The 27,752-nt window shown below is 39.2% G+C and overlaps 2 protein-coding genes across 8 annotated transcripts in view; one reads left to right on the forward strand and one right to left on the reverse strand.

Moving 5' to 3' along the window:
- Positions 1–5,380, forward strand: part of TFG (trafficking from ER to golgi regulator) — a 29,078-nt gene extending 23,698 nt beyond the window's left edge. For 4 of the 6 annotated variants that reach the window (XM_084801553.1, XM_084801554.1, XM_084801551.1 and 1 more), the window contains exons 7-8: positions 1,198–1,287; positions 4,579–5,380. In XM_084801553.1, coding sequence (XP_084657679.1) covers positions 1,198–1,287; positions 4,579–4,961 — 473 coding nt within the window. In that variant the 3' untranslated portion in view covers positions 4,962–5,380. Of the gene's footprint in view, positions 1–1,197; positions 1,288–3,813; positions 3,855–4,578 lie in introns of all 6 variants that reach the window. The other 2 variants (XM_084801556.1, XM_084801555.1) reach the window with 1 other exon arrangement.
- A 203-nt stretch (positions 5,381–5,583) lies between these two features.
- ABI3BP (ABI family member 3 binding protein) overlaps positions 5,584–27,752 on the reverse strand; it is a 207,617-nt gene continuing 185,448 nt past the window's right edge. For both annotated transcript variants that reach the window (XM_084801538.1, XM_084801539.1), the window contains 10 exons: positions 27,279–27,398; positions 24,276–24,404; positions 23,663–23,731; positions 20,695–20,904; positions 18,369–18,477; positions 10,133–10,212; positions 9,457–9,486; positions 8,827–8,988; positions 7,621–7,743; positions 5,584–6,813 (listed from right to left, as the gene is read on the reverse strand). In XM_084801538.1, coding sequence (XP_084657664.1) covers positions 6,698–6,813; positions 7,621–7,743; positions 8,827–8,988; positions 9,457–9,486; positions 10,133–10,212; positions 18,369–18,477; positions 20,695–20,904; positions 23,663–23,731; positions 24,276–24,404; positions 27,279–27,398 — 1,148 coding nt within the window. In that variant the 3' untranslated portion in view covers positions 5,584–6,697. The remainder of the gene's footprint in view (positions 6,814–7,620; positions 7,744–8,826; positions 8,989–9,456; positions 9,487–10,132; positions 10,213–18,368; positions 18,478–20,694; positions 20,905–23,662; positions 23,732–24,275; positions 24,405–27,278; positions 27,399–27,752) is intronic.

Raw genomic sequence — 27,752 nt, forward strand, 5'->3', positions numbered from 1 at the left:
CCCCAAAAGTATTTTCTACTATTGATTATAATTTTAATGTCTTCAATTGGAAGACACAGGCTCAAATATAGCTCAGTCGTCAAGCATATACCTAGCTTATACGAGGCCTTAGGTTTAGTTTGAAACGTGAAAAGCCAGGCATGGTGGCGCACCCCTATAATCCCAGCACACAGGGAGGCAGAGACAGGCGGACAAAATGAGTCTAGGACAGGCTACACAGAGAAACACTGTCTCCGAAAATCAAAGGAGAAAAAAAGGAAAAAGAAAGGAAAGTGAAAATACAAGAGGCATGTCAATCTCTGTGTGTATGAGCTCAAGCTGGTCTGGTCTACATAGTTATTTATAGGTCAAAACAAACAAAATATAATAAAAAGTTCTTGAGAAGCTGGTTGTTTCATTTAATGATGGAGGTTGCCATTAGATGAGAAAGGTGCCATTAGATAACTTTGGCCTTGTGAAAACAACATAGAGCAGCGATTCTCAACCTTCCTAATGCTGTAACCTTTTAACACAATTCCTTATGTTGTGGTGACCCTTTAACTGTAAAATTTTTGTTGCTACTTCATAAGTGTAATTTTGTTATTGTTGTGAGTTGTAATGTAAATATCTGTTTTCTGACCGTCTTTGGGGATCGTGACCCACAGCTTGAGAAAGAACCATAGAACATGTTTATACAAACTAAGCTGGCTCTAACATCACTAGGTTATTATACAGTGAGTGACCGTATTGAAAAGTCATTCAAGAAAATAAAAGAACATTGTTACTCTAAAGTCAGTGCCTCTTTCCCTCTATATAATTTGATAGTTGCTTTTTAGTTTTCTCAATGACTTGTAATGAGGAAAGGGCTATGAATCATCAGAAAAGTGTTGCTAATGTATAAGGATATATAAAATGACATGGGAATGTATTGATTTCTCTTTTTTTCTCCGATTAGTTACCTGATATCATATAGTTTTGAAAATGCACTCTCTGGAAGTAGTAGGCACAAGAGTTATATAAATATTTGCTTCCAGCTAACAGTCTTAGCAGTTGTCTATAGCAGAATAAGCAATCACTCTTCATAAATTATTCATTCTTGTTGCATATAAATCCAGTGTACTTACATATTAAATTGAGAGGAAACATAAAGGTGCCCTAAACAAATTTCTCTGCCATGTTAATTAAACCTTCCTCTTTTATCTGTGTTTTCTTTCATAGGTCAGATGTACCAACAGTACCAGCAGCAGGCTGGCTACAGTGCACAACAGCCTCAGGCCCCTCCTCAGCAGTATGGTATTCAGTATTCAGGTGAGCAGGTGCTGAAAGGGAGTTAATTTTTCAGTTCTTCCTCCTAAGTACTTGATTATATACCTACATTTTCATAATAACTGTAAGTACTTATTAGGGGAAGCAATACTTATTAATATTTAAATTGTTGTGTTTTATCAAATCAGCATTTTATTTTTTCAGTGAGCAAATATGACTTAATACAGATGATTCTGCAATAATCAGTAGTATAAAAATGTTTTACTACAAAGCTGCCTCTTACTAACATTAACAGTGTAACATTTTAGAGAACTTAACATTGAAAAAAAATTCAGATTTTCCTCTGTACCACTCATAATCCTAGGGCAGTCTTAGTATTTCTAGGTATATTGACAGTTTGCTTACACATGCAGAAGCGAACTTAATAAAAACTAAATTAAGTTATTAGGTAGTTAAGCCTATTGAAAGTATGCTAGAATACCAAAAATAAGCAAAACTACTTAGAGTGGAAGTCAGGCAACTAAGAATATTTAGGTGTTTTACCTGTGCTGTCAGAGATGAGACAACACTATCATCATCTGACCCAGGGGATTTCAGCACCTACCATTTCTGCATCTGCATCACCTGGAGAGCTTTTTGTAATTGGGTCCCATTCCCACAGACTTTGAATATGTTGTTTTAGTTTTACCATCTGTCTGCTGAAGATTATCTGCATTTGATATGATAAATTTCTTTCGTGTAGCTTTGGTTACAATTTAGGTACTTTTTCTAGTTACATCTGAGTGTCAACCACCTTGTTGTAGTCAAAGATTAAAATAACTTTTATGAATTGAATCTTAAAATTGTATTTTTGGAGTTTAAGAGTATAGATCAGTAGGTTGCAGATATAGTGATAGGTAGACAGACAGACAGACAGATTGACTGACTATCACAGGTAGAGCTACAATGTAATGTGCTACTGCCCGGTTGTGTAAAAGGAAGCTTTGGTAGACACTCACCCTCCGTGCTTCTCAGTTGTCTGTTGCTGTCATACTTTGGCATTATATTGAACAGAGTAGAGTGAGGAGTTGGCAACAGTGAAAAGCAGTATGGCCCACAAAACCTAAAATATTTGCTATTTGGTCCTTTATAGGAAAAGAGGCTGACAGGTGCAGACAGTTGCTGATTGTTGGCCTAGACTATAAAATTTTGTCAGTAGTTAAATTTGGTATATTTTTTACATATACAGTAATTTTGTTTGGATTATATTTGCTGTAGAGTTGATTTTACCTTATAGTTGCTAGATCTAATTGTAAAAAACAGATGGGAGTAAATTTAAAGAGATTATCATTTTAGCATGTTATCCTTTTAAATAAAAAAAAGTCTGTGGTAGAAATTAAATAATGCATAGAAACAACAGGCTGCTGGAGCTGAAGAGACAGTGTCATCATCTGACCCAGGAGATGCTCTGGATCCTTACTGTGCTTCAAACCTGAGCTGCTCCCTGCCCTGGGCTTTATTCCTGTAGACTTCCATTTGTTGGAGGTGGGTCTTTGGCATTTTAAAGCATCACAGGTCATGTAGCCAGGGTGATACTCGGTGAGGGAGCTGGGACAGCCTTGTTCTCTTGACTTAGGAGGAGTGGTCAGTGTCTTAGCTTAGTTCTAGCTGTTGGCTTAAAAATATCTATTCTGTTGGAATTTGTGATACTTTTCGCCTAACGAAGGATATCATTGCCTAAAGAGTAGATTCTAGGTGCTTCCTAGTTCAATTTAAAAACAGTTTAGATTTCAGGTGCAGAATGAAGAAGATAGCTATTGGTTGTTTCCTCTCAAATGGAATTGTCATGTTCAATATAAAGATGCTCCCCCAAAACTTACAGTAAAGAGTTAGACTTGAAAGTTTTTGTAGGAGCTGGCGAGTTGGCTCAGAGGTAAAGAGCAGCTGAGCTCAGTTTCTAGCACCAATGTTCATGGCAGCTCACAACCATGAGCAATTTCCATGCATTCCTCTTCTGGCCTCTGGGTGGTACACACACACATACACACACGCACACACACAATTTTAAGCTTTGCATAGAAGAGAGGAGAAATTCAAGATCTTATCATTTACTTATAATTTAGTATAACTTAATATAATTTAGTATAACATAAACTTATAATTTAGTTCCATATTCAGATGCTACCATGAGTGAAATGTTTTAGAAACTTGATAACTATAGTCAGGGTATTCACTGGGTAAAATACAGTGCTTTTCAAATTGCCTCTGTATTTCTGATCCTGCCCGTCCTGTTTCCTTGACTTTGAGAGCTATGGAAATAGTCAGTCACATACTCTACATGGAGACTTGCTAGCGGTGCTGGTTGGTAGTGACATTGACCGATCTCTGATACCTTTGGTTTGGCAGTTTTTCCTCTGACCTTTTCCAGTTTTGTTCATAAAGGTTTCTTTCATAAGTAAATTTTGAACCCAGGTTCAAGGTGAGTTCAGAATATACTCAAATTCATTCAATCCTTTTTTTTTTCTCCTAAATGCAGGGTTGTACATATTTTAATAATTGTCTTATGTATCTGGTATTTAATGCTGACAGGATTCCAGTCAATGGAGAGGTTTCATTGCAAGTAGCTGCAGGTGTGTTTCATGGTAGAGATAAAAGTTTTCAGTGAAGCAGATTTTATTTTTAATTATGTTCTAATAAATAATGAATATAGATGTTGATTTTTGTGGGGTAATATGGTATGGTTTTTTGTTTGTTTGTTTGTTATGCTGTACTAAGTCAAAATTGAGTTGTAAGGGCAAAAGTATCAGATGCCAAATATAAAAAATTTAAGAACTGTAAAAATGGTACTTAGTAACTATTCTTAGATAGTATAGTGAATAATCTTTAAAACACTTGATTTACATGAAGAGTATTTGTAAATATTGTTTCATTTATAAAGCATTTGTTGTCTGTGATATGTTTTTATGTGGTACTGTTAAATAGAACTTCCTTCCAAACCTGGTTAATAGCTACTTTGCTTTTATGACTTTTCATCTTTCTTGAAAGCATAATTATTTCACTTATTTGAGCATTTATTGTAGGAATTATATGCAAATGGAAGTTTGCTAAAGGGTTATTAGTTTCAAAGCAGTTATAATGAAAAGACCTGTTTATAGTGGCTTGCAATTTAGGCAATAGGATTTAAAATTTTTTGTAACTCCTTGGTTTTGAGATATTTTATGCTGAACCCACTACATAATTATGAATACGTTTATTAAATTTTTAATCATTTTTGGTCCATAGCAGTAAGACTAATTCTCTGGAAAACTTTCACCAAAAGAACCAAGACACGTGTTATTTATTTTGCTTTTTCAGCTAATTACAGCCAGCAGACTGGACCCCAACAACCTCAGCAGTTCCAGGGATACGGCCAACAACCAACTTCTCAGGCACCGGCTCCTGCCTTTTCTGGTCAGCCACAACAACTACCTGCTCAACCACCTCAGCAGTACCAGGCCGGCACTTACCCTCCACAAACTTATACTACCCAAACATCTCAACCTGCTAATTATACTGTTCCCCCTGGCTCTCAGCCTGGAATGGCTCCAAGCCAATCTGGTGCTTACCAACCAAGACCAGGTTTTACACCATCTCCTGCAAGCACCATGACCCCTCCTTCCAGTGGGGCTAATCCTTATGCTCGTAACCGTCCTCCTTTTGGTCAGGGCTATACCCAGCCTGGACCTGGTTATCGATAAGGAGGTTCAGCTACACTAATGATGGCTGCTAATTGCTTCCCAAAAGACTACAGTACTATTTTGTTTCAATTTGTATTGTACTGAAGTTCAAAAACTTAAGAAGCAGAGCATTTTTTATGATATCATTCTTGCTGTTAATTGAAAGCATAATTTGCTGGAAAACAAAAAGACCAAAATGAACATTGTTTCCTCCCCTGCTTAAAATTGTAGCAGCTTCCTAGTTATTTTGGAACACTACATGTGTGTAAAATGATTGGCTTTCTAGTTTCCCAGATGATATTAAAAAGCTAAGGTATAGCCATCACACTTGGCTATTTACTATTAACATGATGTACTAAAAATAGAGCCCTTTGAGAAGATGACTAGACATTATGTATAAAATGTAACATTGATAGGCTAATAAAGATGATTGAATCCAATAGTGGTCTTGTAAGTTAATTATTTCAGACAAGGAAAATAGTCACTTTACAGAAATTATGAAATTGATTTTCATTCAGGAAAAGAAATGTAACAAACTTGATTGACTCAGAAAATAAACACAGTAGGGGTTTGTTAGCACTTAATTTTCTGATTTTTCCTTATGGAGATAACGTAAACTACATATTGGCGAACTGCTCAAGAGTATTTTAAAAAACCTACATCTTTTTATTGCAGCATTTATACTTGATTGAAAATACAAAATGTAGCATTGATAAAACTGAAGCATGTCAAAAGATACACAACAGAGAAAAATCTTTTCAGGGCAAGCAATAATATTCTTGGTTCCCTCCCACATATGAAGGAAAGCAGTATCTTTTTTTCATGAAAATAAGTCAAGTTTGTTACAACTTGAGTAAACAGTGTCACAAAAACATCCTGTGATACATTCATTCATGGCCTTAATGTATAAATATAAAATATATCTTATAAAACAATAATTTCTCACTGTGCATTATCTTTTCATGCTGATTTCACACTCAGTCTCTACATACACCTTGAATAGAATCGTTTTAAAATTGCTTATTGTTTAAAGGAAGAGCTTGAGAAAGGATTTTTAGACACAGTGATATGGGTACAGGAAAAAAAATTTATCATTTGGTACATATTAGATGTTTCTGGCTGAAATAAAATTATACAGATTCAGGTTTTTCTTTTCAATAATTTGTGGGTAGCTTATGGATATATAACTACTAAACTCAAAATCTTTTCATCTGATGCTAAATGGAAGTTTACATCAATGTAAATATTAGAATGTCTTTTCTGACATATGTGTATGCTGAAGATTATTTGATCCAATAAGTTAAACCAAGAAGTGAATTATGGAATTAACCCACCAATAACACGTACACATCAATAAAGTAGATACTTTTTATAAAGCATATTAAAGATTTTTGACGTTGATTTTGTTATAAAAGTATCTAAAAACATTACAACAGTGTGATAAATAATATACAAATGATCTCTTAAAATATGAATAGGGAGCCAGCTTCCCTAAAAATGTTAATCTATTAATGTTAATATCTTGCTTTTTTAAAATGACTTTGTAAAACCTGATAAATATTCTCAGTAATCTTTTCTAATAATAAACATCTAGTATGCTATCAGATTACAAACTTCTATACATAGTAAACAAAATAGCTTTGAGTGGATGTGTCAAACCCTAATATTTCCAATGGATCCTCTTTTTTTTTTTTTTTTTTTTTGGTTTCTTTTTGCGATAACAAACCAGAAGTGCTTGAGGAATAATTTTGCTTCATCTACCATTTTCCAGGTATTGTGGTCCCACATTCATACCATTGGACATAATTGATTTGGGTATGACCACCTATTTCTCCAAATTGGACAGGTTCCTGGCGAACGGCTCTGAAAAAGCCTAAGAGGAAAAATAGTTTAGTTTAATAGAGCTTTCATATTTTTGCCCACATTATTCATAGCTATAAGGCTGTTCAGTGGCTGAAGATTATTCTGAGTGAAGCAAAGAAATTTAGAGAACTAGTAGCTATAGTGGATCTGATGTTTATCCAGTAATATAGGGGCCATAGGACTTGACGTCTTGACATTTGCCTTAGCAGATCAGTCAGTATGATATCAGCAGTTTCCGCAGCACATTATATCCAAGTGTCTTGTAGAGGCATCTTTTAAAAGGCTTGGTATCCTTGTGTCCATGGACAAAATATGTTACTGAAAACTTCCTCAAATAATTAGAAGTATTTAAAAGAACCTCCTGGTGTTTTCTGGGTAATCTGGGCAATTTACTCCTTTCTGCTCTGCTTTAAATTTTCAGTCCTCATTATACAGCTTGCTGATAATGTATGTTTAGCAAGTTACTGAGTATGTTTACTACCAGATTTATTTTAATTGCTTTCTATAGAGAATTTTTAAGACTATGTTTTCCTTATATAGGAGAGATGAATTACATAGTAGAAACAAATTTTTCCTAACAATTTTTAAGGTGGTGATCATGTGTGTTCCATATGATAAGGCCTAGTCACAACTGTGATTGGGACATAAATCATGTAAACTTGGAAAAGAATACATTTACTTATCTTATTTCTCTAGAGCTGAGCTTGAGTTGAGAGTTAAGTTTCTTCTTTCCCTAGTGACAGAGTAGGAGCTTGGTAGCCTTCTCTGTCAGTGCCAGTCTCCAAAGCTCTCTACTTAGAATGATCAGAAAGCATACCTTCTTTGGTGGGTAACTGGTCAGAGGTGAGTTGCTGTCCTGTGCGGCCATCTAAAAATGAATCCACGAACTGGCAGTGGTCTTCTCCATGACCTCTCTGATCTCCTATGTTGTAAAACTTGCCTGAAGAACCAGAAATGAAACAATGCTTTTTAGTGTATGAAATTCCATAATTATTTCAAAGGATAGTTGCCTTGCTTTTCCCTTACTTCCCAGAGTACAAGCCGCTAGCATCTCTTGAACTACATTAGTTTCCGACCTGATGCCTTGTTTACACCCTGTCCTCTTAATGTTCTCCTTTCCCCCTTCAGATCACAGTGATACTTAAAAATGCAGATACTGTTATTACTCCCTCCATAAATCTCTCCAACATTCTCCCAATATACTCAGAATGTTACTCGTCCTTTACTAAATTTCAACCAAACCTAGTAGGACTGACCAGTACACTTTCTCTTTTCCTACCTCTCCAGAGCCCTTTGTCCCTAGACCTCAGTAGTTGATTACTTCTCAAAATTTTATTCTAAGCACACATGCCTTTGCATACAGACCTTCCATAAAACCAGTCTACTAAAAGGAGCTTTCATTTCTGCTGATCCATTCAATCTAACCCTATGAAAAATTGTTTCCAAGTCCCTGAGTAGCATTCATGTGTAATTTACATATTTACTCTGTCTCTCCTTCCTATAGAGAAACAGGCAAGTTAAACTGTGTGAAATCAGGAATGTGGCATCGGGTGCTTTGTCACCCACCAGCACCCAGAGAAGCACCTGATGAATGAGTGAACAAAGATCTCTCTCTCTGTTGAGACCAGTCTCTCCACCACATGAATATAGAAGAAAACATTACAGATGAGTACAGTGCAAGGGGTTTGAGCCCTTCTGGCCTCTTAAGGATGTCACATTGGTTTCCTGATTAGTAGTCAGATTTTAATTCTCTGGTGGTTGTGATATTATGGAGCTTTGCTGTGCAGGGGCCTGTCTGTGCATTCAAGTTGATTCTGGTGCCACTGTTTTACACTGCATTTTTATTATCTGCCTCCAAATTGCAGTTCTTTAAGTCGTTTCTAAGATTAACTGTTGTAAACTACTACTGTAACATCTTTTTCTGAAGGAAACTTGGGTAAAGTGCTGAGTCTGAAACTCCACAGAAAGGCTAGGGTTTAGAATGCTGCTCAGTATCCCTTGAAAGGAAAAATTTGGAACATACCTGTGAGGGAATCACTCAAATAAATCTTGTATCTGAGAGAGTTACATAGTTGCACTCCAACAAATTTTTTATACCATGTCCTTTTAACATATTGTTTGCCTTTACATTCTGAGTAAGTGTCTGAATTGAAGGCTCTTTCAGTCCAGATGGCATCTCTTCCTGCTGCATGAAGAAAACAAATGATTTGGTTCAGTATTTACCTTGGAAGAACTAAAAGCTTTACAACAAAAGCATCCTGCTGAGTTCATTGCCAGCTTGCTGATACCTCATTTCTTTGATACTGCAACTATTGGAGGCTGCAAATACTTGAAAGGGTTTAACAAACCCCAATATAAGTTTCTGTCAGTAATGAACTAAATCTCAGAGCAGTATCTTAGCTGTTGGACCAGTCTCTGCAGTGCAAGGTATTTAGACATATTTAGCGCCCCCCCCCCCCATAGTATGAAATTTAATGGGACTAAAACAAATTTTGAGTGAAGTAGTACATGAGTGAAAGCAAATATCAACACCTGCCCAGCGGGTTCTAAACACTAATGTGTTAAGAGTGGCAGCTCTTTTAGCTCTCTAGATAGATCTGCTGTGCTTATCTAGTTTAGAAGCGCGTGTGTCCCCATTAATACTGGTACTTACCAGAAATTGGCTCAGTCACTCTTGGGTCAGCTGAGGAGACACACAAAAAGATCTGTTTAGGTGAAATTCTAATAGGACGAGTATGGTAAAGAAGTTAGGTGTGTACAATCTTGCTAAAACTGGCTCTAAATATTTCATTTTGCTTTGGAAATAAGTGGTTGTTAATTACCCTTCAGGTACCCAGCTGCATCTTTTATAATGATTTCAGGAGATTTGAGCATAGGTGCCGTTACAACTTTTAATTTCAAAAGCTTTCTCATTCAGTTATCTACAAAAACTGTTAATTTTTTATTGTTCCCAACATATGGTGTACTTTAGCTATTTTTAAGTTATGCAGTATTTTCTGTGTATACAGATGCATTTTATTGAGAAATTGAAGCTTTGTGCAAATGTAGCTTCACAGAACTCATCAATTCCCTTTTCTGATACACTCTGGAAATTATTCTGGGCATACAAGGAAGCATTCATACACTACAGTTTGTGGTATAGATTACGATTTTTCATTTTAATTTCTTTCCTGACATAAACCTAAATGAAGAAAAGCAGTGGTACTGTAAGTACCTTCATCTATTAGCTTTTTCTCAGGGACTTTTCAGAATTCAGGACACTTCTATGCAAATCATGCCTCGTTTATGTCCATCGCATCCTTGTTGGGGATTACTGCTGCTGTGATTACCTGATTCAGTGCTGAATGCCACCGTGTTACTGGCAGGGCCCTCACCAAGTGGATTTTTGGGTTTCACCTGGAATTCATAGCTATATAAGAAATAAAAATAATCATAATATTATTGAGAGATATAAGGAACAATATCAACATTCTCTTGCTATACGAACTCTTGTTACTTTTTGAAGTCCCAACAATTTCGGATTTTACTTATTTAACATCTTGCCTAATGTTTCACATGAAAAAAATATTAACAACAAGTTGACTGTCTTAAAACAACAAATTAGTAGAAGTAAACAGGCAGGTCTACAATGGATATATAGGAAAGATTTGTGCTGACCCACACTAATTCCAGCAATAAGGAACCGCCATTTGCTTCAAATGTCACGTAGAGAGCCCTTTCTTGTTTCCTGTCATCCCTCCCTGATGGAGTATAACTATGAACTGGAAATAGTGTTCCTCATTTTGGTATCAGCAGAGAGTGGCAACGCGGAATGTTTCTCTAAGTGCGGATTATTGTCCCACCTCTGTAGCCATTTGAGTTTCCGGGATGATTAATGTGACCAGTGGTTTTGAAAGATACTAATTGCAAGAATGGATGCATAGGAAAATGTTTCTCTGTAAGGTGCATGTGTCTCCTGGAATTCAGGTCTCATACAGATCACAGGAAGGCATCGTGTCTGGAAAATGGGCTCACTAGCATCCTAAGAGCACAGGCCACAAAACTAAGACTTTGCTCTCTCCCAATTCAGTAAGCCTGGCTGATAATTTTTTTAAAAAACTGGAATTGCTTTGGTCCCATCCTTAAGAGTCAGTCACTAAGTTGTGTGGTAATCGACAGATCTTATTTACAAGATACATAAGCTGAAAATCGTCCTGAGCAGGAAAGCAGTCTGTCATTTGACTGAAACTGACTTCCTTCAGCAGAACTCAGCAGCAGAGTGGCTCTTGGTTGTAAACAGCCTGAATCAGCTCATAGTGTTTTGTGATACATGCAAGATTTTGGAAGATAAATCTCAACCTTTGAAATACACACACACACACACACACACACACACACACACACACACACGTAAAAATGAAGACCACACTAGATAAGTATTTTTTTCCTTTTGTAGTCAAACTTTCTTTTACTTTTATTGAATGTCTATGATTTACACTTCACGCACCAAAATCCCTCTCCTCCCCCCAGTAAACTAAAACAAACAAAAAAATCTTGTCACAAAAGCTGTAGTACAGCCTTTTGTTCACATATGTTTACTTTCACAACGTAAGTATTTTATAAGCAAGTGAGAAACAGAAGGAAGGCAGTACTCAGTTTAGTACAGAGGATGCAAAGAAGAAAAAAGGGAAGAGGGATCTTTGGAGTTTCTCTACTTACAGATAACTGCCGGAGTCAATTATGACAGATTCCAGTACTTGGATAACAGGAACCACGTTTAAAAGCCGTATTATGTGTCACATATAAATATTCTACATATATAAAATAATATAGCACACAACCCCCATGACCTACCAAGTTTCATCTCAAAGCTGAATCTCATAACTATTGTAATACTTTGTTCACTTGAAATATTTATGAAACAAAAATTAATAACTGCAAGTGAAAGCATCTGGTAGCTAAGGAACTGATATAAGATGCCATGCCATTTGCCATAGAAAATGTGCTGGGCTGGGGAGATGATGACTCGGCGAGTAACGTTAAGTGCCATGCAAGTAGGAGAACCAGAGTGCACATACTTGGAACTTATATCCAGCAGGGGGAGAGGTGGAGGGCAGCGCATGCAACTGTAATCCCAAATCCACTGCTCCTAGAGCATGATGGGAGGTGAAGACAATCTCCAGAAACTCACAGGCCAGCTTGCATAGATCATAACAGGAAACAGCAAAAGAGACCTTAAAGTATAAAGTGAGGCCCAAGACTCAACGCTGTCCTCTGCTCTCCACAGTATGCGCACATGCACCTGCACTTGCATACAAATGATCACACAGCCATATAAAAGATGTTGATCTGAAAACACCCATGCCATTCACTTAAGTCACATACATGGGTTATGTCCAAGGTTTTATTATTCCTAAGGCTTGTGACTTCAAACAGCCCCAACAATTACCTCACAAAAACTGGTGAGCTGAGTATGGGAGGCAGTAAGGGACAGGGATTCATAGTGGTCTGCAGTTCGATTTCAGTGGCCATGCATACCACATCTATTTTAGGCTATTGCCAGCCAATCCATGCCTTGGCCCTGTCTGGCCACTGGATTCCTTTCTCTGTCATTTTATTTTAGCTACATATATTTGATGTAGCTTGCGCACAAGTTTCCATAACTTACTTTGAAGTTTTGCCCCAATATTTTATGATACAAGTTTAGAAGAAATAATTTTAAGCTGTTTACCAACATGACATTTTTTTGGCTAAACAAGCCCTATGTAAACAAAAATATTTGTGATGACAACATCTTTTCCAGAAAGCACATTTTGTCACATGATTAACACCATATGCCTCTAAGAGTTAAGCAAACAACAACAAAAAAAACAATGATTATACATAATTATAGGGTGCCATCTAGCAAAGTTATTTGAAACAACAGAGAAACTAAGTAGATGTTTAGGAGATGAAGTTGACAGTCTACTGGTACTAGAACTAAAATTTAAAGTTACAAGAGACAAGAGAATTTGGACTGTTGTTTAGTGCCCAACTGGCAGAAACTATAAAATAGTGATGTCAGTCCTGGAAATTGTGTGAGAAATTTCCCAGAACTTAAAGATGTAAATTTTCAGATTAAAAAGACCCAATCTGTGCGCAACAAGATGAGAGAGATGAAAGAAAGCAAACAAAGTGCAGCTTTTCAGAGTACCAAGGTATAATGACAAAATGCCCCCCCAACTGAGGAAAACTATGGACCCTGTTAGTGAGACCCAGAATCAGAACAGTGTTTTAACTGCACAACACGATGACTGCAAGTTAAGGAAAAGTCAAACGACTGTTAGAGGGTCTGTTTTGTCTTCGTTTCAGCTTAAAATGTGTATTGAGCCGAATGTGGATTTTGCTCAACAATAGAATTAAAGGAAAACAAACTTAGAGGAAGATATGGCAAAGACTGTTTTTCCCAATGTTTTCCCAATGTTTTGTTCTTAACGAAGCTACAAAGTGAGGGGTAGTGCAAGATTTTTTTTTCATTCATTGAAGGGGTTAGAAAACTGAATTATCCTAAAGGAAAGGGACAATGGAGGGTAAAACTTGAGACCAGTAGATTTGAAAACAACTACAAAACTTGGCATATAAATTCAGAATGTATCGATTACTGGAATGGAGTGAAAAGACAGTTCCAGAAAGTATGGTCTGTAGGTGCTGAGCTCATGTGTCAAAAGCAGAAGAATGTCCGCCTCTAGGATCTGACCTCTGCAGTGTGGGTGCAGTAAAGCTCAGGGCGCTGGGGGAACACTCCTCCACCACTCCCTCACCCCTTCTTTGGAACCAAGTTTGGGCATAAACTTAGAACCAAGTAACAGCTTTAATATACTTTTTAGTTACATAGATCCTTACTGGTTAAAACAGGTTAACAGAAGTCTCAAACCTCAAGGAAGCTGCTGCTTATAAAACTACATTTTATACCGAAACACTCAGTGGCTGTCTGTTGGTTTGGGCTGCGTGGCTATTAGCTTATTTTTGCCCCTGCTGCAGTCTTAAAGTGCTAGAGATCTGTTTAGGTGAGGTTTTCTGTCAGAGGAAGAGATTCAGGAAAAGTGGAATAAGAAAGAATAAGAGCTACTCAGAGGGCAATAAGGAGACAGTTTGTGCGACCCTATCACAGGCTACAGCATTTCAGGACACTTAGGAGCCATCTCTCCAGCCCCAGCAACATGTGATGTCATTCAGTGTGCAACATTGGGAATATAGGTAAAGAGCTAGGGGGCAGAGTGGAGTACACACACACACACACACACACACACACACACACACACACACACACACACAATTTTTAGAAACAGAACCTACATGGTGATGCATACCTGTAATCTCAGCCACTTAAAAAGCTGAGGCAGAACCACAAATTGGAGGCCAGACTGGGCAATATGCCAGCCCGCCTCAAAGGAATGGAAGAGAAGAGAAAGCAAGAAAAAGGGGATGGAGGAGGAAGAAACAGAAATGACAGAAAGGAAAACAGACCCAGAAGTTGTGGAGGGTCATAACCTAGCTGCCCATTGTACCCCAAGAGAAATTTCTTGTGTCTTCCATTTTTGGGGTCAGGGGTCAGAAACTAGACATTCCAGAGTTGAGCTTCACTTCTAATTCTGGTGCTAGAATTAGACTTTCCCCCACCCTGCTAGACACAAGGAATTCAAGGAAACTCTAACAAGGCATAGTGATGAGCGGACGAATAGAGTTTCATGCTGGGAGAGCTGCCTTTTTGACCCCTCCCCCCCTAAAAGTTACTAGCTGAGTAACCACCTCGATGTCTTTCTTTAACAAGGAAGGAATTACTTGTCTGTTGTCCACACTTAAATAAAATGCCTGATGCTTTGGCATCTTATTTGTAACAAAGCCATAGATGGTGTGGCAAAATAAAAACAGAATTTGCAGAGACCTGAATTTTACAAAAGCCCTGTGATCTGGGCATAATGGCTATTCCACACATCTGTTTCTTTGAGCCAGATTCACAGTTTATAAAAAGTCTCTGTGTAGTTAACCATCAGTGCCAGTGTTATCAATTCAACATAAACAGGAATCCCAAACAACCGTGCTGCCACTTCAGTAGGTTTTAGTCTAAAGGAAGAACTGCTCCCCAGAATCATCCTCAGCCCACAGATGTCAATAAAAGTACTGGAATAGATGAAGTGAATTTGATTTGTCTTGATTGCAAGAATCCATTTTCCATAGGAAATTGTTGGATCACATGTAAATCTGGCACACACATTAGATTCTTCAGTTTTTCAATAGAGTAAGGAGAGAAGTAGGTTTTTTTTTTTTAACAGACCTGAACAATTAAAGAGCCTTTTCAGCCTGAATGATCATGTCTTTTCACCTGCATTGCCAGCCAATTCATTAATAAGAGCCTATCAATACGTTACCAAACAGTGCTCATCAGCTCACCTGAAGGCAGACTCAAAGACAAGCTGCTGACTGAGGCCATTGACTTTAGGCTGATGTGGGCCTAAGTTTACTCTTACTGACTCTGCATAGCTTTGAACTATCCCAAGGCTCTGTGCCGGAAGATGCCGAGGGATCAGCTAAGCCACATTGCCTGGCTCTATCAGTCCTGGTGCCAGATTCATCATTTAAAGTATCCTTTATCAGCTCCCCTATTGATAGAATTAGGTATAATCGGTGGTCTTACACACACAGTGGCTTGCTCTCAGAAGAGGCTCTTTGTATGGTTTTACTTTCAGTTCAACAAGAGCTATATGCTACCGAGAAGAGAAAGGACTGGTGTTCCTGGCCAATTTCAGGAAAGGAGATTTGATGGGGGAAAAAAATAGAAAGTGTTAGAGCTGGAGCACTGACTGTGGTGGTTGAGTGAGAATGGCACCGTATGTTCATGTATTTGAATCCTCAGTCCCTCACTGATGGAACTGTTTGGGAAGGATTTGGGGGTGTGGCCTTGGAGGAGGTGTGTCACTGGTATTGGGCTTTGAGGTTTCTAAAGACTCCTGGCATTCCCGTTTAGTTCTCTCTACCTCCTACTTGTGGGTAAAATGTCAGCTCTCATCTACTGCTCCAGCCCCATGCCTGCTCGCCTGCTCCCGTGCTCCTTGCCATGGTAGCCATGGATGCTAGCCCTCTGAAACTGTGAGCCCCAGTCAACTCGTTCTGTAAGTTGCCTTGATCCTATTTCTTCACAGCAATAGAAAAGTAAGACACTGAGCTGAGTCAACTGATAACGTCCTCACAGTTCTTTGTGTTTTAGAGGTAACCAGTACGATGGGTTCTCTCCAAAGGAAGAGATAGCTTTTGTCTCCTTTTCTCTAAATGACTTTTGCCTCACTTACTTCAAGTTGATGGCCCATTGTCCCTGTGCACATTTGAGACCACAGCCCCTTCCAGCAACAGGCTGTTACCATGAGGCACCAGCCCAGAGACAGGAACATCTGACATCAGGCATGGAGCAAAGCCCACCGACCTCTCTCTGCTCCACCCATGGGATGTGCACAGAATAGCTGCTCGATACTTCCAGATTTCACATTTTAAAAATCAGTGGAGACATCAGAAATATCACTAAAGTACAGTATTTACATGTGTCTCTACTGTAACACAGCTATAGTGAATCAAGCCAAAGCCACTTTCTTTCAGTTGTTCTATTAAGGAACCCTGGGAGGAAATTCTAAATTATAATCCAGTTTGCTTCTATCCACCGACACATACTGTGCTATATTCTTTGTGCTATGTTTATTTCCCTACCACCATCACCATGTGACGCTTTTCTGAGTCCTTCAAGTCCTAGCCCACCTCTTACCTCATCCCTTTCTCAGGCTTTGTGGATGCTGTTCCCTTGACCCCCACCAGCACGCCCACGGGCCGCTTCCAGACCTCTGGCCAAGCTGTGCTGAACATTTACTTACTGATTAACCTTTCTGCTAGTCTTCAGCTCACAGGCAGACATCACATTGGCTCCCATTTGTAGCCCCAGCAAACAAACTGGGTTTCAGATGTGCCTGGAAAATACTACTCTACATTTAGTTCACGAGCTAATAGGTGCCCTGTGAGAAGCTGGAAGGACAGCTGGACTCAGAAAAGGGACACAGTGTACATTGACCAAGCAGAGGTCTTTCCATGAGTGTAGTGTACAACATCACTCACATTATTAAATAGGAAATGAGCAGGCAATGTTTCACAAGCATAAATCTAAATCTATAATCATTTAAAAGGTCCAATGAAATGATTTAAAAAATTTTTTCTTAAAATCTATTACGGTTTTCTTTCTCTCAGTCTTACTAAGAAAACAGAATCAAGATCAACTGGACTTTAACTAAAAAATATGCTTATTTTGGCTAACTTAAACCTTTCACGAAAATTAAAAGTGGAAAATGTTCCATGGAAGAAATATATTCTTTTCTGCAGCAAAGGACTAAAGTTTTCACATAGTTAACTTTAATTAACTAGTTGTTTCTTATCCTTTAAAATGATTGGAGGAATGCCCCTACTGCCAGAATCAAAACAGGCCCTTTCTCATGTCAGTGACAATGCTATATACACAGCCAGAAGATGATGAAGAGAGGAGTCAGAAAGGAGTCTTAGAGGAAAAGGGCAATCTAAGAACTTCTCTCAACCAGAAATGTTCAAGGACTCTTTTCTCTCAGTAATAAAATGAATTGGTAAGATGTTTTAGACTAAAAGGAAAACATAAAACCCTACTGAAATATGAATAGCCCCATGTTAATGTATAAACCAAAAAGTATCCAACCAATTGCCAAATTATATTCTCCTTCTCAGTGTAAAAAGTTCCCAAAACAAAGGGCTGCTATACCTGTATGGTGGTTTGAATGAGACTGGCCCCCATAGGCTCATGTATTTCAATATTTGGACCCTAGTAAGTAGACTGGCTTGGAAAGGATTAGTAGCTGTGGCCTTATGGGAGGAGGTATGTCTCTGGGGATGTGGGCTTTGAGGTTTCAGAAGCTCACACCAGACCCAGTCTTGTGCTCTCTCTGCCTCCATCTTGCTGATAAGACCTAAGCTCTCAGCTCCAAGATCATGTCTGCTGCCATGCTACCTACCATGATGATCACGAACTGACCCTCTGAAATGGCAAACAAGCCCCCAATTAAATGCTTTTCTTTTTAAGTTGTTTTGGTTATGTTATCCCATCACAGCAATAGGATAGTAAATAATATAAGCTGGGACATAAGTGGCTATTTTAAATAAAATCTTTGTCTGTGCTTTGTCGAGTGGTTTGCATTCTTTGCTTTTCCCTTTCCAGCATCAGAGCCAGGGCCTTGAGTCCAGTATCTGCTGTTAACACTCCATTTATTTCTAGCTCACAGACTTTTCTAAATTTTAATATTTAAAAATTAATATTTGCTATTGATGACCTTCTTATGTTGCCATTTATACTGCTAATTTATAAGGCCATCCTATTAGCTCTTCTGTCAATAATAATGAGAATATTTTGAAAATGTGATATGAGGTATGCAGGTATTAAAGAAACCCAGAATTAAAACAAGACCCTCCTTTAAGGCATTGTTCTGCCTTTTTGCTGTGGCTGCAGTTTCTGCACTCTCAGAATTCCCCTGGAATGGCACTGGGCCTTACCTTGTATCTGGTTTTAGATTTTCTACTGTAGAAAAGGTTTGATTGGTAATTTGAATGGACTTGTTCTTTCCACTGAATGAGCCATTTTCTCTGGATATGACTTCATATTCTGAAAATGGAAGAAAATGGTAGACACTAGAAACATAATCTTTAAAAAACAGATGATGATGATGCTCAGGGTGATGATGATGATGATGATGATGATGATTGGTTTTTTAAGACAGAGTTTCTCTGTGTAGCCATAGCTGTCCTGAATTCACTGTGTCAACCAGGCTGGCCTCAAACTCACAGAGATCTGCCTGCCTCTGCCTTTCCAAGTGCTGGAATTACAGGCGTGCACCACTGCACCAAGCTCAGATTTATTTTTAATAGTGTGCGTATGTCTGTGTGTGGGGAGAGGCTATGCAAATGTGAGTGCAGGTCCCTGTGCAATCCAGGAGATGGTGTTGGATCTCCTGGAGCTGTAGTTACAAGTGACTGACTATGAGCTGTCCAACACAGGTGCTGGGAGCCAAAGTCACACGCCCTGAAAGAACAGGAAGTGCTCTTTACACCTGAGACACCATGACCTCATCTTTCAACAATTTTCAGTTACCAGATGGCTGAGGTTCCTAAAGCATTTGGGGAATGGCATATCAACCATTCATTCCTGCCGTGTCAGAGTGGAAGAAGGCCTAATAACTTATGAGGACTGATGACCGTTGAGTTGGATATATAGCTTATCGTTTTGTCACTGGTGGAAAGGCCAGTTAAGGGAAAGCACATGCCAAGCAAGATGGTGCTTGAATGGAAGCCATGTTTCTTGCTATCTTCTTATCTGGGGGAAGGGTAACAGAGCTACAACAAATTTGACCTTAAAGCTGTATCAGCAACAACAGTTAACAACTGATAACACCCATTTGTTGCTTGGAGCTCTAGAACTGAATTTTGAACCTAATGCTTATTTATGTTCCCTGGAGAGTTTTCTTTGTATTAAATAAAAACTATATATATATATATATATATATATATATATATATATATATATATAGAGAGAGAGAGAGAGAGAGAGAGAGAGAGAGAGGGAGAGAAACCCAATGGCTAAATGTGGAATTGTAGCTGAAGAGTTAAAATTGATCCTTGTCCATGAAACTTTTAATTGTAAAAGACTCCAAGCATCTCATTAACATCTAGTAAGAAAACAATATGAAGACTTGTTATAATTGAAAGTTTATAGAATTTAAAAATTATAACCGATTCAGAAAGAGAAATTACATAGTCTTAATTTTTAAATCAGATATTATCCAAATGGATACATACTAGATAATTAGCTATATCAGATTAAATAGCCCAATCCTTTACAGCAGACAAAGTTTGGCTTATCATTTGGTTTTGGGAAACTAGAAGTCATTTTCTAAGCATATAGTCAATAGTTTTGGAATATACTGGTGGTGACCGGCTCATTCTCAGACCAGAGGCTGCCCTTCATGAGCTGGGAAACTGGTGAACCATGGCGGTTTAGCAAGGGTAATGGTGAATGCTCAGATCACATGGTTCCATAGGAGAGGGAAGTGCTTTGTTCCCCTTTACTCACAGTAGAAAATATTTTCTGGAAGATTCTGAGTCTCCTCACCCTCCCACACTCTGGCCCTCCATCTTGCTCTTTGCTTCTAACCCTGCATCAGGGGCCCGGCAGCAGCAGTCACATGGACTCAGGCTGAGTGAGTAGCACGCCCTGGCAGTTCCTGTGGTTAGTCTGTTATTCCTCTCATTTCTTGTTTGACTCTCTTTTTCTATAAGTAGAATCAAAGTGTGCTAAACAAATTATAGCAGACTTTTAAAAAAATGGTTCCAGGTTTATTCCCATGACGACCTGGGTTGTTGTAGCACAATCAAAATTTCCTCAGATAAGTATAGCAAGTTGCCTGGAACTAAGGGAGGCCTTTTGTTTGTTTCTTAGTTTTTAATTTCCCAAAAGTTAGCTGAAATAATTTTTAGCCTGTTTGGAAGTTCTTAGCCAGTTTAGGAACTGGGTTGGTGAAAAGAAAGCTATTTTGAACATTATTGGTCATGTCAAGTCTGTACATGCTTTATATGTAATTATTTTTGGTAAAATCATAAGACTATTTTTGAACTGTGAAAGGTAATTCTGAGAGGGATTTAAAGTCTTCAATTAACTGGGAGACCATGACAAACATCAAGATCTCTTTCCCATCTATGGTGCTTTGGACAACAGAACTCTTTCTTCTTAGGTGTGATTTTTGTGCCATTGATTTCGCAGGCTGCTCAGGTACTATGCCATCAAAACTTCCCACCATAATACCACATCCTAGAGCCACACTCTTACCGGTGACAGTGTCATTTAATGGCTTTTCCCAGTCCAAGATGACAAACGAGGGGCAGCCTTCCACAGTGACCACAGTGAGGTTGGTGGGTGGGTTCTGGGGTGGGCTGGTGGCGTTTCCCTCCATGGCTTCCTCTGTAGGGAACCGTCTGACGGAGTCAGTGATGGAACAGGGCCTGTTGTCAGGCTTTGGGATGTATCGCACATGAGGGCCTAAGAGTGGGAAAGAGAGGGCACTTATGAAGAAGATGGCAGAAGTAAACTAATAAATTTGATCATCTATTTGAATACTTTGGTGTTACATTCTGAGAAGACATTTGAAAACAGTAATGAGGATGGCTTAGACACAAAAATCTAAACTCCTATTTCTGGGGTATATGATAGAAATACTGCATTTATAGATACACCTAGTGTTGATCTCTTTTGGTACATTTCTGTCCCTCTGGAGTTGGTTCCTACCTCATAAGTTATAGGTAGTGAGTCTCAGACAGCGGGAGTGCGCACCACACTAATCAGCATTCTGAACCAAGCCGGATTCCCCAGGACCAAACAGTTCTGAATAACCAACTGCACCCAGAATGAAACTCAAGAGCATTTTAGGAAGGAAACATCCAACCTCCAACAAGATAAAAGTCACAGGAAATGTTCTTCATGGTGAGAAAAAAAAATCAGTCTTTTGAAACTAACTTAGAATTTGCACAGAGGCTAAAACTATTATACAAGGAAGACATGACTGATATAAAAATGACCCATGAAATAAGATAAAAATGACCCAAAACAAATTTCTAGATATGAAAACTGTATACAAATATGCCAAGTACATGAGGTAGAAAGAATACAAAAGACACCACAAAGCAGAAGATAGTGAACTTACAGACATAGCACATAACTATTGGGGGGGGGGGAGAGAGAGAGAGAGAGAGAGAGAGAGAGAGAGAGAGAGAGAGAGAGAGAGGGAGAGAAGATGGATGGATGGATGGATGGATGAATAATGGAAATTGGGAGCTTTGTTTGAGGAACTTTGAAGAGTTCTCATATGGACATAATTTAAGTACCTGGGGCAGAGGAACAGTACATGAGCACAAAAATATTTTAAGAAATAATAGCCCCAAATGTCCCAAACTTCTAAACCACAAATTCAAAAAGCTAAAAATAAAAAAAGCATTTAAGAACAATAAATGTGAAGAGACTATATCAATCCCAATTATGTTCCCCAAAACCAATGAAAAATAGACAATATTTAAAGGAGAGAGAAAATACATACAATGATAAAAGTGAGGGTTATAGTAGATCTCTCAGTGGGGAGAATACAAATAAATGACAATGGTGTGACATCTTCCATGCAGAATTAATACAAATGAAAAAATACTTTTTAAAAATGTCAAAACACTTCCTTCAAAACCAGCAAACCCAAACTCTAAGTCTATAATTGAAGGAAAAGTTTCACTGGCTGGAAGTGTGCCCCCCCCAAAAGGATGAAAGGTGTGAGATAGTAACAGTGTCAATAGTATCTTTTAGTCCAAGTCTAAAAGTTAATTTACTTCTAAAAAAAAAGTGAAAACAAGTTTGTATAATGGTTATTGACAATACTAGCACTAGGTTGGGAGGAAAGAAAGGAGCTGGAGAAGCATCAGTGTGTTAAGTGTGAGGCTCTTCGTTGTCACTGGAAGGCGACAAGGATCACGGCACCCATCCCCACAGAGTTGAAACAAGGAGTCGTGAGGAATAAGACACATAAAGTGGAAGCATACATTAAAAGAAGAATGGAAAGGAGAAAAGAAGGACCCAGGAATAGATAAATAAAAACAACCGGCAAGATGAAAACACTGCCCTTAAAGGTATCAATAATAATTTGAAAGGGTCCATAAACTATAAACAAAACACAGAGATTCATAGATTAGATAAGAAAAGTAAGACCCAATGATACCTAAAAAATATGGTGCAAATACAAAGAGATTGAATTGTAGGTAAAAAAAGGTGGAAAACAATGATGTAATCTAGAGAAATCATGATTGGATATATACATATCAACAAATCTGGTACCAGAGCAAAGATTTCCAGTAGAAATAAAGAACACCTTGTATAATAAATGCAAAGTCCATCAGTCAGTAATTTATTACAGTTCTAATAATTTAAGCCTGTGCTTCAATGGACTTAAATATAGAAAGAACGAGACAGATTAAAACTGAAGAACTTGGAAATGTGAAACTAATTAGGCTGGAGTCCTTAGGGGACAGAAGGGACTCACAGCACACAAGTCACATGGCCACACAGTCAGAAGGAATCTGTCTGCAAGGCAAGGAGAGAAGCCAATCCTTGTCTCCAGAATTGTGAGAAAAGAATTTTCCATTGCAGAACAAATTTCCATTCCACCACCAAGTCTTTGGGATTTGGTTAAGGTAGATTTGGAATAGTCAAATTAAAACCATAATTATATACTACTTTGTACCTGTTAAAATTGAAAAGGCATTTGAAAACTGACTATACCAAGTGCTGATGAGAGCAAGGAAACCAGAGCCCTTATCAATACCGACAGAAATACCAAATAGTACAACAGTGGAAAACAGTTTAAAATTTCACCTCTGCATCCATGAAAAAGAGTTAAGCTCTCTTGTCCTTTGGTTTGAGCTTGGCTGTGTGACTGCTGTGGCCAATCTATGCTGGCAGATGTCACATAAAAAAGATCTCAAACAGTGCCTATTGGGATCCCACCTCCCTGTACTTTGTATTATGGTGAGAATTGCCTCACTTGGCTCACTTCTACTCTTTACTGGGGCACCAAAATGCAGGAGTGCAGGATGGAACTGAGGCTAGTCCATCACAAGCTGGCTGCACCTACTGCCCAGCTGGCTCACATGAACATGAGCAATTCATGTTATAGTAAGCGCCTATAATATTTATATTGCAAATACCTGAGGGATCTACCAACAGACTAGTTCTATCAAAAGCCAAAATGCAGAGCCGGACATACCTACGAATCTGGGCTTCCCAAGGTGATCAGTTTCTTTGGTTGGGCTTGAACTAAAATCAGTTGTGTTATCTGAGAATGAAAAGATAATGAAAAATTGGTGAAAGATAAAGAAAATTCACAATATATTGACAAAGGCAGTGAAGATGAAATACAACCAATATTCCTCTTAGATAAATTGCTTTTGGTTTGGTTTCCTTTACTATTCGTACTTTGACCCAATATAAAAAGGCTTTTAATTGTGTCCTGCAGCAAGGTGTTCTGGAATGTAACAGGAGTGGATTAAGAATTGTAATCAATAAGCTAGTACTCATTAATAAATTGAATACCTGTAGCTTATAGTAACACAGAATTTAGAAGCCTAAGTGATTTTAATTGGTAATTGGACAGTCTACATTTTTATTAAAAGAAAAAGACTTGCGAGTTTTATGTCTGCCAAGGGAAGAAGCATATTCCCTAATGGAAGGTTGACAATAAATATTGGTCTAAAACTGATAAGACAGACAGTCCTAAATTTGATGAAAGTAGAAGACCCCAAACCAAGAATGTGTTTGCCCTAATTTGAAATACATTAGCATCTCAGAGCAATGCGTCCAGTGAGAACTAACACACTAACCAAATTCTTCCTCGGAAGCAGAAGCAGTCGGTTGCTTTTTTTCTGCCTCTGATCTCTCTGTGGCTGTTCTGATAGGTTTGATCGTTGCCTTCATGGGTGGGGAAGTTGCTCGGCCCGAGGAACTGACTCCTGAAACCCAGAACCAAAGCAGTAAGGCTTTATAGGCACCGTGCCAAGTTCCCCATTTATTTATTCACTTACCACGTGGCTTGGCACTATCAGCCAGGCTTGTAGAGCAAGCAAGACCTGGTTCTTGATAGACATAGATGCCTGAGCCAAGGATATTGAAATATCACAGATATTGTGAAAGAAGTACATAAGGTCACAGAGGAGACAAGGCGAGGGAGTGGTTAAGTCTGTGGGGAAAGTGGGTGTCAGTGGGGAAGAGAGTTCACACAAGTGCCAGCAAATGAAATGACCACTAGGAAGAGAAAGGAACTCCAGGCTATGACTTAAATCAGGAAAACGTGGCTGTTGAGGAAAGAGAAGACCCAATCCCAGCTAACTGTGGAGGGTCAAGTAAGGGAAGGTCACGGGAGGACTTGAATATCATTGCTATGGATGCTATTTTAAGACTAAAGGACGATGAGAAGATTTCCAATAGTGAAGGAACACAAATGAATGAGGAGATATCTCACTGGCCATGATGACTTTTCCACCTAGCCATTTGGTCAGCTGCAAAAAAAAAAAAAAAGGAGATAGGATGCCCTTGAACTGCCAGACATGGAAGATGTCCAGAGAAAGAGGACAGAGATCGCCAGAGCAATGTCTAGGTGCCAGAACAGTGTTCCGCTGAGTTGCTGAACTCAAACCTTTCTGCTAAAGTTTCTTGACAGTCTCTAAACCTGGATTCATCCCAAGGTCTAAGCAATCTGGGTGTTTGGTAGATGGAGAAGGGTATAGAGTTTTGTGTTCCTCCTCATCGGGCTACCAGCCAAGGCATACTAGCTGAACTTCCATTGGGTCAGTGTGCAATCCTGGCTGAGTCAGGTAGATGGAACCCTGCTTTCCCCCTACAGACTCGTGGCCCTTGGTCCTAGAGGGAGTGGGCCAAGTAAAAAGTTCAAACAAATGGCAAGCAAAATCAAGAGACGTTTGTGCTATTCAGAACTGGCAGAGTCAGCAGGAAATGAGGGCAACACTTTAGCCTTGGCAAGAAAAGTAGGACTCAGAGAGGCCTCAGTAGATTTGGAGATAGACAAGGAATGGTAGACACCATGTGGGAACCAAGACCGTTCACTTGTGCTTGTGAGAGACCCTCACAAGTGCAGTTATAGTTCCTGACATCCACTGGTTTCCTGAATCGCCAGAGCTGTACCACAGTAATTGCTACTTGCTAGGCTTTGAAGTGAAGCCATTTTCTCTCAGTCAGAGATGGGTGGTGGGGCATGTCAAGCCTGAGGTAATTCCAGAAATGGGATGTGCCTGCGGCTCCTCTTCAGACTCAAGGGTGGGGAGGCCGTGCCGAAGCTACACTCTCTGACAGGAGAACAAGACATAAGCCAAAACCCAAGACCAGTGAACTGTGCCTGAAGACACCCGCCCTCACTGGGGGGAAGTGCTGTGGGGGTGGCGTCCTGCATCCCCAAGGCACACTCAGGCATCACACTGACTCATCACTAAGACCCAAAGGCCAGTGCCACTCATGGCACAGCTGCTTTATATTACTACTAATGAGAGCAACCTGGTCTCCTCGTGAGGCCTCCACTGGGCCCTGACCCACAAAGGCACAAGACGTACAAGCTAGAGGCCGAGTCCTCCCCTAGACACCCGGGGGGGGGGGGGCGAGCAGGGGGGAGGGCACTCTGGAACTTCCCGCTTCTCCACCTTCCTACTGCTGACACCCTTTCATCTCGCTCTCCATGTTCTGGTGACGCCCAACCAACCAGAAAAGTGTTTCCCTTGCCACCTCATAACTGGACTTTTGCTACTGTTATGAACTGTATGCTTTCCAGGCCTCTTAGATGACCCCTGGGAAGGTGATGTCCAATCCCCCCCAGGTTGAGAACCACTGACCTAGAGTCATGAAACATCACAAAGGTCATTCTCGTTAGCTTGTTTAAAAAAAAAAAACAAAAACAATGACACCCACTCCCTTCACATAAACCCTCCGCACTTTCATCTTTTACAGCTGTCTTTAGTACTTTTTACCCAGTTTCTACCACCAAAAATTTAGGAAGCTGAGATGTGGAAAGGGAGGAAAGACAAGGAACACCACAGCTTGCTAGCAGAGGCGCTAAGTGGAAGTGAGGTAAAGCTCTGTTTTGAAGTGGATCGATTTCCACTGGTTCTTAATTTCATTCATGTTTTCGTTCAGTCATTATTATCAAATGCCCTCCATATTCTCAGCGCTCAACTGGCCTCCAGACTTTCAATCCCTGTCATTACAGAACTCGCAAGCTCCGAGAGGAAGGTAAGAATACAAATAGTACAAGACCATATGTTTGTTGTTGTACCAGAGATGTATATGGGGGACCATATAGAACATAGTGGCAATGCTAAGGCATCTTTGTGGAGCGAGAAGAGGGATAAAGTGTGTGCACATCCAGGTCTTGTGGGAACCATTCTGTGACAACATGAACCTAGACGTGGAAGTAAGAAACAGCTTGGCGGCTCACATTCCTCCCCCAAGCACTGTATCATGCGCAATGGCATGAAGACGAAGTCAGTGACACAGCATCATGTTTTCCACTGTCTCTGAGTGGTTGGCAATATACAGCATCTCCTACTTTTATTCTGAAGTCATCCACTGTTGAAAGCCAAGTCAGCTTCTCTCTAGGCTCCAAGAATTCAGATATCTAAGAAGCAAGTTGGCCTCGATATGGAGAGATAGTTTCTTCTACGCTACCCACTCGGAGTCGATATTTCAATCCTCAAAACTGTAGTTAACAGCATCCGGTCTTTGCGGTCAATGCAAGCATGCATCTGTCACACATGCCAGTGGCTTGGTGGGTTGTGAGTAAAATGCAGTCATGGAGAGAGAAAAGAGGTAAACTGTCATACCTGCACTTCCTGGCTTTCCGGTGACATTATTCGGTGGTAAAGGTTTTCTGTTTGGAGGCATAGGTCTAGGGGGCATAGGTCTAGGTGGCATGGGTGGGCGACGAGTCCCTGGGATTGTGGCTAAAAGATATTATAAAGTCAGTACTTATTACAAAAAGTCGGTTTGAAATAATTAAAGCTTTAAAAACAGCAGAGTCATAGTTGGACGGTAAGAGAGTTCATATTTTATAGAAAAGTGCCAATATAGAAAAGTAATATATAGTGGGGTTCCTATAAACTTATGCTGGTCATATATTCATGAACAATTAATCACATTAACATATGTAAATAATCTGTAATTTTAGATAAAACATTCAGGCGTAGATCTTTCCTCTAGAGACACAACAGAAGCGCTGCTGAACTTTATCATTTCTAATCATCTTTAGTTGTGAGCTTACAATTTCTTTTACTATCCTGACTTTGAATTTTTGAGCA

Source organism: Acomys minous, assembly GCF_964271855.1.
Source record: "Acomys minous genome assembly, chromosome: 11".
NCBI lineage: Eukaryota > Metazoa > Chordata > Mammalia > Rodentia > Muridae > Acomys > Acomys minous.